Raw genomic sequence first — 14,447 nt, 5'->3', positions numbered from 1 at the left:
AGAGTACCAGCCTCAGAGACAGAAAACTCTGGGTTCCAATCCCACCTCTGATATCTATTGGCTTCATGACCCTGAGCAAGTGACTTAACCCCGGATGGTTCCTTAAGACCGAAAATTACAGAGAAAATGTCAGGCTGCATTGATAGAGGGCATTTCCTCATCTGGGAGTTCCCTGTACCAATAATGGCTGTTCAACGAATAAATGAGAATCTCTTGTACAACTCACAGGCTGCTAGTCATCTTCCAGACTTTGTTGGAAGACTTGTCCACACCAGGAATCACCTAGTTCCCCAAGTATCCCATTCCACAGATAGTCTAACCATGATGGTAGCTCAGAGACGAGTTACCAAAAACTTTTACCTTGTAACCACCTATTCTTTTGTGACCTCCCTCACCCTTCATTCAATCATGAACCTGGCTTCCACATGTAAGGAGACAGGAAACAAGCATTTATTAAGCTCTTACTGTATGCCATGCTTTGTGCTAAGCTTTGGGGTTACATAAATAACAAGCAAAAAGAAAGATTCCTGACCTCAAATAACTTAAGCACTGATAGGGGTAGAGATAACCTAAGAGGAGTGGAAAAACAAAGGGTGGGGCATGGTGGTTAAGAGCACAGCATGTTCACAATCCCATCACCCTGTTTTACCTCCTCTCTCCTTTCTCTCAAAAACCAACAAGCCAAAGGAGATATATTCTCCACGTCCTAATCTCAGAGAAGGAAAACACCCCAGAAGCCACCTTGTCTAAACTATAACTGATCTAAAATCCCCACCTGACCTAGCATACCTGACCAGTGGACATCAAGCCTTAGCTCAAACACTTCCAGTGAGGAAGAATCAACCACTTCTCGAGACAACTCATTCCATTTTTGAATAGCATCCATCTATAGTATTTTTTGTTGTCATTGACATCCAGTCTAACTACCTCTTTGTACCTTCCACCCCTTATTTCTAGTTCTAGGGTCAACAGAACAAGTCTGTCCTTTCTTATACATAAAGGGCCTTCATGCTCCTTGGTCTAGTCTAGTAACTGTCAAATATGAGATGTGTTGGCGTGGCATGACTTCTTATGGAAGAAGACATGATGGCTCATTTTAAGTATTGCCTTACATTTGGAATTTTCACCAGCCATCTCTTTAATAAAATCTTCTTGGATTTTGGCAGGAATCAATGCCAGGCCCACTGGCCTATTTTTTGGAGACTCCCAGGCTCCCTGGTGTACTGTTTGGAGACTCCCAGGCCCACTGGCCTATTGTTTGGAAACTTCCAGGCTCCCTGGTCTACTATTTGGAGACTCCCAGGCCCACTGGCCTATTGTTTGGAGATTCCCAGACTCCCTGGTCCACTATTTGGAGACTCCCAGGCCCAATGACCTGCTGACTTGAAGATGTCTTTTGCTAGAAAACCAGGACATTTGCCCTTCTCCAATACTGGGCTCCTCTTCCATTCTCCATAGTCTTTCAGAGACTCTTCACAGGGATTCAGCCATCACATCTGCCAGTTCTGTTAGTATGCAGGCACGCCATTCATCTGGGCCTGGTGCCTGGAATGCGCCAAGGCCAGCAAAGTGAGAAATTTATGAACTCTGTGTTCATGTTAGATACCAATTCCTTCCTAGCTGTTTTGTTATCTCCAGTCCAAAGATCCTTCTCCATGATGGAGAAAAGAGAAGGAAATGGAGAACTGTGAAGCTCTGCCCTGCCTTACTGTTGTTTCATCTGTCTCAAACAGTGGCTCTATCTGTTCCTTCTTTTTTTTTTCCAATAAAGCTAAAAATTGTTTTCCTTAGCCTTCCTCACCAAAGTTAGTTTATTCTTTACAGTGCCCTCCTGCTTTTACATGCATCCTCCATTATCTGGATTTACTTCCCTCTTCTGCACATGTTCCCCCCTCCAAAAAAAAATCTGAGTTGTCAACCATTTTAAGTGCCTACTCTGTGCCAAGTACTGGGGAACAGAAGGGCAAAAACAGCCTTTGCCTTCAGGGAGCTCATAATCTAATGGGGATGGGGGATAAGTAAGCAGGTAGGTGGCTCCGTGGATAGAGTGCTGGGCCTGGAGTCAGGAAGACTTGAACTCAAATGAGACCTCAGACATTTACTAGCTCTATGACCCCGGGCAAGTCACTTAACCTTGTTTGCCTCAGTGTCCTCATCTGTAAAATGAGCTGGATTAGGAAATGGCAAACTACTTCAGTATCTTTGCCAAGAAAATCCCGTAGACAGTATTGGCATGCATGGGGTCGTGAAGAGTCAGCGTGCCTATGACTACCTATAAACCAGGCATTGGCAGGATACATGGGAGATCATCACTAAGGGAAGGCACTAAGATTAAGGGGTACAAGGAAAGGCTTCTTTTAGAAGGTTGAATTTTAGCTGAGATTAGAAAGAAGTCAGAGAAGCCGAGAGGTGAAGGGGAGAAGGGAAAAGAAACCTAGACATGGCATGGGGAGAGACAGCGAAAATGCAAGAAATTGAGAGATGGAGTGTCTTGTATGAGGAACAGCGAGGCGACCAGAGTCACTGCAGCATAGAGTATGTGGTGGGGACTAAGCTTTAAGAAAGAGGACAGGAAAGGTCAAATGAGCCAGGTTATCAGAGCATTCCCAGGGCATTCATCAGTCAACAGGAATTCATTAAGCACTTATTCTGTGGCACTGTGCTAGGCTCTGGGGATACACATGCCAAGAATGAAATAGTCCTTGCTTACGTTCAACATTTAGCAAGTGTTTCTTTTGATAAATACAAAGAGAATAAATACAAATCCATTTAAATACAAGGTAGTTTGGGAGGGAGGATGGGCACTAGCAGTCGGTATCTGAGTTGCATCTTGAAGGAAGAAAGGGGCTCTCTGAGCCATGAGGGTAAGGACGAGTACCTTCCACTCAAGGGGATGGCCAGAGGAAAAGCAGTCTCCAGACATGGAGGAGCAGAGAGAAGGCCAGTGTGGCTGAATCACAGCATTCAGGAGGGGGAGTAAGTGTCCAATGAAACTGGAACAATGGGTTGGGCTCAGGTTGTGGGCAACTTTAAAAGCTAAACAGGAGAGTGGATAGTTGACCCCAGAGGGGAGTCACATGATCAGAACTATGCCTAGGGAAAATTGCCTAGGCAGCATTGTACAGGGTGTTCCTAAAGTCTGGAAACATAGGCAAAAATGCATATTTTCAAGAAATGAATGAAATTTTCAACATTTTATTTAATTGGAATATTAACAAATAACATCTTCAATATGATTTCCGTCATTTGTGATGCAAAGGTTGATGCGCTTTGCAAGATTCACATGAACTTGATGCGATAACTCCTCATTGCCGTCAATTTTAGCACATTCACTGTTTATGCATTCAATCAAGTGTGTTGCATCTGTGATTTTCATTGAGTATGCCTTCTCCTTTAGCATACTCCAGAAAAAGAAGTCAAGGGGGCTAAGGTCTGTTAATATTCAGATATTTCAAAATATGCATTTTTGCCTGTGTGTCCAGACTTTAGGGACACCCTGAATAGTTGGATTGGACTGAGGAGAACCTCATGGCAAGGAGACTAGTTAGGGCACTATTGTAATAATCTTGGCAAAATAGGATGATGAGGGTTTAAATTAAAGTGGGAGCTGTTTGAGAGAAGTGAAGAAAAAGAACATGAGAGATATTCTGAGTGAAAAAAGAAAGTCAGATGTGGCAACTGATTGGATCTGGGGGGTGAGAGAGATAGAGGCGTTGGGGATGATGTCCAAGTTACAAAGCTGGAGGACTGGGAAGGTGGAGATGCCTTTGAGAGAAGGAAAGTTTGGAGGAGAGGGGATATTTTGAGAGAATGATAAAGAAGTCAGTTTAGGACATGTTTTAGACATCCAAATAAGTGCTTTTAGATAAATCCTCCATTTCCTCCCCCATTAGAATGGTTTCTCTTTGCTTCTTTAGAATTTCCTTCTTGAGAACTTCTCATTCCTTCTGGACTGACTTCTCCACAGAATTTTAGTCCATGGGATCCTATGAACCCTTTAAAATATGCTATCCCCAAATCTGGGATATATGTCTGACTACCTCTAGTTTTCCCTCTTCTCTCAAAAATTCAAAGATGGAGTGGTCACTTCCTTCAAAGCTCCTATCATTTATGCCCTAGAAAAGTTCTCCTCCTACCTTTTTTTTTTGAGGCAATCAGGGTTAAGTGACTTGCCCAGAGTCACACAACTTCTAAGTGTCTGAGGCTAGATTTGAACTCAGGTCCTCCTGACTCCAGGGCTGGTTCTCTATCTACTCCATGACCTACCTGCCCCATTTCTTCTACCTTTTGAAGGATGAAATTATCATTAGATCAAGGCAAGAAATTATTAACTGCTCTGTCTTTGGCAGGGAGAGCTGACCATAGCACAGCTCCTGGATCATGCTCATGGGCCAGACTTTCATCTATTTCTCCTTTCTGTCCAGGTGATCTGTAGTACACTCCATTGACAATATCACTTTGGTCTCTGCCACAGCTGATCTTCACTCCAATGCTGACAACCATGCTCCTCCCTCTTTCTTCCAGGATTTCTTCACTTCAGTAAATCCTTTTACTACGTGGTGTTATTTCAACCCCTGAGCGCTTTTTACTGTCCTGTTTCTCGGAAATAAAGTATACCCCTCCAGAGCCATGAGTCTCATTACACTAATTCTGAGAAATATCTATGAGGTCCTTTTTGGTTCATTGAGATAATGATTGAAGCTCATGGTATGAGTATTTAGGCATAGACATAATCCTGTCATGTCTCCTATTTTTGACTCTTTTCCTGAATTTTGCTTTCTCTGACCTTCTGGATATCTATGCCTACTTTGGCATACTATTTTCTACTTAGGCTACTATTTGTACATTATAACCATATTTTGTAATGTTCAGCTTGTGGAATTGTCTCAGTCTTTTTTCCTTTTCAGATTAGATTTATAAGACTCTAGGTAAATAGATGGCACAGTGGGTAGAGTGGCTGGACCCAGAGTGGGGAGGACTTGAGTTCAAATTCAGCCTCAATTGCTTAGTAGCTGTGTGGCCCTGGACAAATCACTTAACTTCTTCCTTAGTTTCCTCATCTGTAAAAAGCAGATAATAAAATAGCACTTTCCACCCAGGGCTGTCATGAGAATACCATGGGATAATATTTGTAAAGTGTTTTGTAAATCTAGTTATTATCATATAGATTATATACATGCATGTATACACACACATATGTATGTATACACACACACGCATATATATTTATATATATATATATATACACACACATATATACACACTATATATAAACCCTTGTTAGGTACACCCCACCCCTAGTTAGGAAGCCATTAGTTTGTCATTTAAGTTGTGATCCTCCAAATCCAAGTCTTACTATCACTCAGAATCTTTTTAAATGTCACAATCACTTCCCCAATCTACTGTCTCTTCTGATGTGCTGGCCTTTGATTAATAGCAGTCATGGAAACCCGCTCTCTGCCCTGAAGGGCTTTGTTCAGTTTCTTGACCAAGACTTCTTGTTCCACATTCCTCTTGCTACCTCACCCCCACCTCCCACATGAATCACTAGAAGTGGGGAGCAGTCATCTGGTTGAACAGGTCTTTGGAAATTCTTTGTCACCTCCTGGGCATATTCCCTGGGAAGGTCTCTCTATTAGTATCAGGTCAACAAATAGCTGCCTCTGCTGACCTGTGCTGGATGAGCTCTCGTCACCTGATGGTACTTGTTTGTCATCATCACCGTGGAAGGCCGAGCAGCTGCTTCCCCTCAAGGTCTAGCTCCATCTTTCCTTCTTCCCTCATTGAGCCTCCTGAGGGTCAGGTGGTCATTGGTCAAGAATGGCACACTTGTAGTTTTACCTACAAACAGGGGGATGGATTAAATTCATGGAATTGCAATGTTCCAGGGGATCCGCATCAGTCATTTCATCCAGCCTTTCCCATTGCATTAATCTTAGCGGCATCATCCCTGACAAATGGCCACCTGGCTAGAAATTATAGACCTCCAGGGACAGAGATATACTACTTTCTCTGCTCCTTGAGGTAGCACATCCCTTTAGTCCTATTCCTTTTATATATGTGGATAATGCATATGTGTCTATACATGCACATATATGTATATATACATGTATACATAATACACATTATATACTTACACTGACTTGGAATTAGGAAGACCTGAGTTCAAATTCAGCCTCAGACACTTATATGGCTATGCCATCCTGGGCAAGTCTCTTAACTTATGTTTGCCTCAGTTTCCTCAACTGTAAAATGGGAGTAATAATAGTACCTACCTCCCAGGGTTATTGTTTGAGTTTCTAATAAGAAGATATTTGTAAAGCACAGTGCCTAGCACATCGATACTGTATAAGTATTATCTATCACCACCACCACCATCATCATTATCGTTTTTATTTATCCCCAACATTTGCTCCTCCTCCTGTGTGTGACATTCTTCTACCCTCCGACCTCCTGGCACGTCAATATTACCCTTTGCCTCATCATACCCTTTTTCTTTCATCTTTATTTTTAATATGAAATCCTTCTCCCTTTTAAAAAAAGAATGCTATATTCTCCCTGATAACCCTGAGAATAGAAAGACTTTCTTCAAGCACCCAGATCTTCTCTTCTAGGAGGGAGACCATATTAGGCTTTAAGCAGAGACAAGACCCACTTGGCTGTGACAGAAATACAAATAGAGCATCTTCCATGTGGACCACAGGAAAAAAGTCCTTGCTATCCCTATTTCCTGAAAATGAAAGCTTATTTTCTTTGTCCCCTGGAGAAATTCTCCTGTGAATTGCTAGTGGGTATCTCCAACTCCAGATGTGTCACTTGTTAGCACCTTGACCCTCACACCCACCTTCTTTTCCCTTGTCTTAGTAACTTCTGACTCTGTCTTACCCATCTGTCCTGCTCAGTCTTTTTTTAAAAAATTTTTTTGAGGCAGTTGGGGTTAAGTGACTTGCCTAGGGTCACACAGCTAGGAAGTGTTGGAGGTCGCATTTGAACTCAGGTCCTCCTGACTCCAGAGGCTGTGCTCTCTCTACGGTACCACCTGGCTGCCCCTCTACTTAATCTTTATTACATCCTCCCCTCTACTTCCTCTTCCTCTGACTTCAGCTTTAGTCCCTGTTCTGCTCCTTCTACAACTTCCCGAGCTGCTCCAAATTTTCCCTCCCCAAACGAATCTTGTGCATTATTCCCAACTCTGCATCTCTTTTACAGTTCCTTTCCCTTCTTCTGCATGAGTCATTGTTTGACTCCTTCTTCCACTCAGACTTTTCCCAGGGAAGCTAGAAGAAGAATGATCACTTTGGGTCCCAATTCCACTGGAACTTTTGGGTTTTAAAGCCAGTGTTCCATTGAAACTAGGAGTGTCTTAGAGCTTGAGTGTTGGCCCAGAAGAGAAGGCGGGGTGGTTGTTGCTATGTAATTGCAGACATTTACTTTACTGAACTGTGAGTTCATCCAGTGATTGAGTATTATGGGATGTGTCAGTAGATCAATGAATATTATCCTCAGGCTGGCTGATACTCATTTACTCATTAACAAGAATGCCTCTGTCACACACAATTCATTGCAAAGTGATCCGTTCTTGTCAGGAGAGTGTTCTTTGAGTATCGCAATCACTATGAGTAACGCCATCATTGTTAGGACTTGTGTTAATAATAATGTCGTCATCAGAGATCTAAGGGCAAAGCAAGACTGAGGGAGGTATCATGGTACAGAGAAAGGGCACCAAATTCAGGGGCAAACCCTTGGCATTTGAGCCTTAGCTTCCCCATTTATTTTGACCACTTAGTAGTCACTTTCATCTATAAAACAGATAAAATACTTATACTACAGAGAAGGGCAGCATGGTGTAGTATTTCTTGATGTCAGAAATGTAGAGGCAACTAGGGGACACGGTGGATAGAACACTGGACTTGGAGTCGGGATGATCCGAGTTCACATTCTGCCTTAGACACGTATTAGCTGTGTGACCCTGATCAAGTCACACAATCTGCCTCGGTTTCCTTATCTGTCAGAGGGAGATAATAGTAGCATCTCCCTCCTAGGGTTGTTGTAATGATAAAATGAGATACTCTTTGGAAAGTGCTTTGCAGACCTTAAAGTGCTATAGAAATGCCAGTTATTGTTATCATCAATGGCTATGTTGACCAAGTCACTTAACCCCCCAGTATCCTAGGCAAGTCCCTAAGTCTGTACACTGCAGAGAGAATGGGTGGAGGGAGTTTTCTCACAAGGTACTTCCTCGTCAGTGAAATCACAGATCTTGCCCTAACAACCTCACAAATTGTCGTGAAACGCCATTAAGGTCAAATACATGAAATTGCCTCACCATCGTAAAACCTTATGGAGGCAGGTAGTGTAGTAATTCAGCCCAACAATTCAGTAAGCATTTATTAACCACCTGCCGTGTGCAAGGCACTGGGGATATTGAAGCCAAAGGTGAAATGATACTCCCCCCTCAAGAAATTTAGATTTTACTGAGGTAAAGGAATATCTCCACAGGTAAGAAAATGGTAAGTTGGTATAAATAGGGACAAAGTCATGATGACCACTGAAAGAATCACGAAAGGCTTCCAGCAGGCACTGAGATTGATCTGAGCCTTGAAGAAAGGGAGGGTCCCAAGAAGCAGAGGTGAGGAGGCAGAGCATCCTAGGCATGGAGGTCACAGTGTGCTCAAGGATGGAGATGGAGATGAGAGACAGAATGTCATGTGTGGGGAACAGGACCAGGGTGGCCAGTTTGGCTGGAACATCCAATGCATGATGAGAAATGAGGTGTAATCAGCCTGGAAAGGTAAGCAGGTGAGCAATAGTCCAGGTGAGAGGTGATGAGAGCTGGGAAGATTGTGGCCTAAGTGGAAGGGAAACATGTCAGAAATATTGCTGGGAAGAATCAATCAGACTTAGTAACTGGTCGTCTGTGGGTGTGGGAGAGGGAAGGAGCAGAGATCAATTGGTTCATGAAGCATTTGTTAAGTGCTTGCTATATACCAGTCGCTGTGCTAGGTGTTCCTAACCATAGAGGCAAAATTGAAGACCTGGGAGGGACCTTGGGCAACATCTAGTTTGACTCCATTTTACAGGAGAGAAAACTGAGGCCCAGGGAAGTTAGGTAATTTGATCAAGGTCGTATGGGATTTGAACCCAGCCCCCTGACTCTGGAGCCAAGGCTCTTTGTTAAAGTGCATAATATTAATAATAAATGAACTCATTTTCATACTGGGATGGCTCTGGGAGCTTGCTGACATGTGTACGCCCTCTAGTGGCTAAAATTGTAATCCATCTCCACCTTTTCATCCTGTCCACCGTTTCTCCATGTTCTCCTATAAATTCCGCCCCCCCCCCACCCCAACACATTATAGTCCACCGTGCAGTCGTACTTTTTAAAAACGTTGCTTGTTGATTGAATGAGGGAAATCCATTTGCAGGCTAATATAGCATCACCTTCACTTGAAAGCAAAAACAATAAAATGCCAGATGTACAAAAAAATCCAAATGGAAGAGAAGTTTAGGAAGAAAGAATTATTTTTTACAAAGATCCCCATTTTCCCTTAAATAGTCAGGCCCTTCAATCGATTTAAAACATTCCTTTAATATAAGTGTGACTTTCATTTTCTGTCATCTCATCCATTATATAAAGTGAGAGACACTCACAAGAGATAGCTCCTCAGAGTTAAAGTCGGCTGGACTTAGGTTCAGGAGACACCCAGATTCCAATACTGCCTCTGATGCTTCCCAGCAATGCCAACATTGGCAAATCACTTGATCTGGGCTTCAATTTCCTCGTCTGCAAAATAGGGATGGGAAGAAACTCAGTTCAGTGCTTGGAGAGCTGGAGTTGCCTTCAAGGAAGATCTGAATTCAAATCCCACCTGTGAAGTGTACTTGTTCTGTTACCCTGACCAAGTCACTTAACCTCGTAGTGCTCCAAGGTAATTCTCTAAGATTTGATTTGCAGAGTAGATGCCAGTTTAAAAATGCACCGGCCCCGAAGTCAGGAGGACCAAGGTTCAAATCTGACCTCAGACACTTACCAGCTGTGTGACCCTGGGCTAGTCACTTAACCCAAATTGCCTCCAAAAAAAATAGGTCACATGTATATTGGTAAAGGGAGTTTCATCACTAGTGAAATCACTGATTAGGTCTCTGGGAAAGTCACTTAACCTCTGTCTGCCTCAATTTCCTTAACTGTAAAATTGAAATAATAATAATAACATCTACTTCCCAGGGTTGTTGAGAGCATCAAGTGATGTATTTGTAAAGCACTCAGAACAGTGATTGGTGCATAGTAGGCACTTAAGAAATTCTCATTCCTTCCCTTTGTTTGCCTCTTAGTAGTGCTTACTGGGTTATGTCACGACAAAGGTGTATACTGTTTCCTTTGAGTGCTTATTTTTTAATTAATTAATTTATTTTTAGTTTACAACATTCAGTCCCACAAGCTTTTGAGTTCCAGATTTTTTCCCCTTCCCTCTCCTTCCCCCTCTTCCCCCCATCCCAAGATGGCACGCAATCGCATATGGGCTCTACATTTACGTTAAACGTATTTTCACATTAGTCATATTGCAAAGAAGAATTATAACCAATGGAATGAATCACAAGAAAGAAGAAACAAAACCAAAAAAAGAGAGATCAAATCATCTGCTGCAATCTGCATTCAGACTCCACAGTTCTTTGGATGTTGATGGTATTTTCCATCCTGAGTCTTTTGGGGTTGTCTTAGAACCTTGCGTTGCTGAAAAGAGCCAAGTCTGTCAGTTAGTCATCGCACAATGTGTGTGTAACTGTGTACAATGTTCTCCTTTGAGGGATTCTATGGAACTTATGTATGTTCTTACAGGTGGTTAATAGTAAAAGATTCCTTCTTGCTCTACATGAAGCCAGACAGTGGAGCCATTGCTTTTGTCCTTTTGGTAGACAAAGAATTCAGTATTAAGATGGGGAAGAAGGAAACTGAAACAAAATATGGGCTCCGGATTGATAATCTTTCAAGGTGAGAATTTTTAGCTACTTTCAACATTTTCAAAAATTGGTCTCTCACTTGTCCTATGCATTTTGAAAAGTTTTGGTCCTGATTAGGAATTAACAGCATTTACATGGATTGATGTCATTAAAATAATGCATGTTTGAAATAGTGGATGGTCTAGTTAGAGACAGGGATGACCAAGTATGGGAGACCTATTATGTTAAACTTATGGAAGAGACAGACAAGCATTGCACAGGACAGGCTGTTATACATGGGTAAGGATTTGTTTCACTGGAAGGAATATCGACATTTACAAGATCGGTATTGGAGTATTTTAGTGACATGTGTATCCATTTTTGAGTGATAGCAGTCAGCAGAGAGGGGGAGGGAGGGAGGGAGGGAGAGAGAGAGAGAGAGAAATGGAGATGGACACAAACCAACCTCAAAGCCAGGAAGACCCATTTTCATCCCATTTTCATGTCCCACTTCTGATGTATCCTGGCTGTGTGACCCTAGAAAATTTACTTAACCTAGGAAAATCACTTAACCTCTTGGTGCCCCCCCCACCAATATTCTAGGACCCTAAGTTACAGAGAAGGTGCTGATCTGCATTAGTAGAGAGAATTTCCTCACAGGTGGTGGGGTGAAATAATTTACAGGTTCAATCCTGTCTCACTAAAATGTAGGTACTATGAGAATTTTGCACGATACATTTTATCCTCAGTCTGCATCCTCAGAATAGAAATTTCACTGTAGAAATGGAACACAGGACATCATTTACACCTCCTAAACCCCCTTCCTTCTTCTCTTTGCAGGACACTGATTTTGAAATGTAACAGCTACAGGCATGCACGGTGGTGGGGCGGGGCCATTGAAGAATTTATCCAGAAACATGGTGCCAACTTCCTCAAAGAGCACAGGTTTGGATCTTATGCTGCAATCCAGGAGAATACCTTGGCCAAATGGTAAGGAATTCTCCTTCTAGGTACAGCAGAGATCCTCAACTTAATGTTCATGGTTTCAGAGGGTCTATGCATTTGGATGGGGAAAAATTATAGGTTTATTTTTAATAATCTCTCATTGTAATTAGCATTTCTTTCCATTTTGAATGTAGGCAACAAACCATACCAGTATTAGTGGAACTTTTGATTTTATTACTAATAGAAATCACAGATGTTTTCATATCACATTATAGTTGTTGCAAGTCATTACTTTGAAAAGCCTATAGTCACTAGACCCACCATTAAATGACAGGTGATTGTAGTCTTCCTGTCTATAAACTGTATTTGAATATAATTGGTTTCATCTGTAAACCTATGTATTTTATTTAATGCAATTAAAAATGGCCTTCTACGAAGGGGTCCCTAAGTTTTCCCATACTGCCAAAGGAGTCTATGACACACAAAAAGGTGAGGAACTCCTGATCTAAGGCTTTCTTTCTTTAGTATTCCACAATATAATTACAATAATAAAATAATCAGATAACTTGAATTAACATGATCTTTTAAAATTTGGTTGGTGTTTCCTTTCTTTTTTTTGAAATGAATTTGTCATCATATGGAAGAATGGGCAGAAATGAATTTTCCTACTTAGATATCTTAAGAATTTTTTTTTCCAGTGGATGAGTTTATGATGGGTTTTCAATCTTGCAGGCTGAGCTCTCGACCTTCAGCTATATAGAAAGTACACAGGACTTTTTCTTCTTGGTATGTTAGAGAATCAGAGTGGTATCAGTGGAGAAGACCATTATAGAATTTAGAGTTAAGGGGCTTAGGTCCAAAACCTGTATCACTTAGCTCCGTGGCCTTGGACAAATCACCCAAACTCGTTGAGACTCAGTTTCTTCATCTGTAAAATGAGAGAGTTAGAAAAGATGGCCTCTTCCTGGTCCAGGTCTATGATCCTATAAATATTCAAAGGATTTACTTGCCAGTTAATTTTCTTCTAATAACAGAGCACATTCAGATTGAATTTGTTTTCCTTACCCATTCATTAGTGGCTAATAGTCATTGTAAAGTATTAGAGGAGAAGCTTTGTGTGGTTTCGTGCTGAGAGCCAGGACACTCCCATTAGTGTAAATGACCTCTGGCTCCAGGGCTCTTGGGCTATCAGTTCTGCTCAGAAAGTCACCCTCTGAGTCCCCCAGAAGCATCATTAGTAAACACCCTTATGAACTAAAACCATCACCTGTAATAACCAAAAGAATCAAGGCAGTACTTCCTAACCCAAGAGGCAGAAATAAAACAGTGGCACGAAGAACTAGGTTCAAATGTTGCCTCGGACACTTAACTAGCTAAATGATTGTGGGGAAAGTCATTGAACTTCTTTCATCTTTAACATGAATATGAGAAAGCCCGTAGCTTTTCTCCCACAGGGTTGTTATGAGGATCAAACAAGATAGGGATAAATAAAGGACTTTTCCAACCTTCACTTGCAACATGGAAATGTTATTTTTGTGTGTTGTTTGTCAGGTTCGTCCTTGAACTATTTAGGGACAACTGATTACACTACTGTCTTTACCTTTAAGACAGAGAGAGAAGAATGACATTTTCCATCCATGTTTGCTGATTGTGTCAAACCATTTATTATTTTTATTAACCCTATAGTATGGCTTGAGAGAACAACATGACATATATGGTGGCTACAAGGTTGGATTTCAGAGTCAGGAAAACCTGAATTCAAAGTCTTCCTCTGACTTATACTAATTGTGTGCCTGAGCAAGTCACTTAACCTCTCAGTGTTCTAGACAATTCTCAGACTGTACGGTGCAGACTTGTAATCGTCAATATCTATATCTATATCTATGTCTATATCTATATCTGTATCTATCTATATATCTATACACATACATATATGCATATGTATATACATACACACACATCTGTTGATGTAAAGTTATCAAGACCATGAGTTGTCCATTTACATCTGTATAGGGAGTCTCTATAATGGGAATTTTTTACACTGATAAAATCACAAATCTGAAATGAAAACAAACAAACTCTGACGCTTTGCCATGAGAGATCTATTTTTCTTTTGGCTGAAAATTTTTAAAAATACCTGTTTGTTTTCTTACAGGTATGTTAATGCAAAAGGGTATTTTGAAGACATAGCAAATGCTATGGAAGAAGCTAAAGAAGAGATTTTCATCACAGATTGGTGGTTAGTATTCACAAGTGGGGATCTGGTCCAAAGGTCTCCCCTTTCCATGTTTCCTACAATGTGGGGCCCTGTGTAAAAGACTTACATTATGGAAACTAACATCACAACCAGATGGTTTGGCAGTGGTCTGAACCAACGCATGGCTCAAGTCTTCAGTGAAAGGCCTTTTCAGAAAACTTGGCACCCAGGCAGACCTTAATATCTTCAGCTTGGAGATTTCTTTTTCAGTGGTTTAGAAGAGAGACGCCCAACTGTTTACTTCAGTGAGGAGCGCAGAGCCAAGTGGGTGTGACGACTGTTCAATGACAAAACCTTCATTTGGCCC

The 14,447-nt window shown here is 41.5% G+C and overlaps 1 protein-coding gene across 2 annotated transcripts in view; it reads left to right on the top strand.

Moving 5' to 3' along the window:
- PLD1 (phospholipase D1) overlaps positions 1-14,447 on the top strand; it is a 193,795-nt gene that overhangs the window by 85,708 nt on the left and 93,640 nt on the right. For both annotated transcript variants that reach the window (XM_036755287.1, XM_036755286.1), the window contains exons 9-11: positions 10,838-10,990; positions 11,779-11,928; positions 14,039-14,122. In XM_036755287.1, the coding sequence (XP_036611182.1) occupies positions 10,838-10,990; positions 11,779-11,928; positions 14,039-14,122 (387 nt within the window). The remainder of the gene's footprint in view (positions 1-10,837; positions 10,991-11,778; positions 11,929-14,038; positions 14,123-14,447) is intronic.

The sequence above is a fragment of the Trichosurus vulpecula genome, chromosome 4 (genome assembly GCF_011100635.1).
Source record: "Trichosurus vulpecula isolate mTriVul1 chromosome 4, mTriVul1.pri, whole genome shotgun sequence".
Lineage (NCBI taxonomy): Eukaryota > Metazoa > Chordata > Mammalia > Diprotodontia > Phalangeridae > Trichosurus > Trichosurus vulpecula.
The sequence above is the reverse complement of the archived record's forward strand: the minus strand, read 5'-3'. Positions and strand labels throughout refer to the sequence as shown.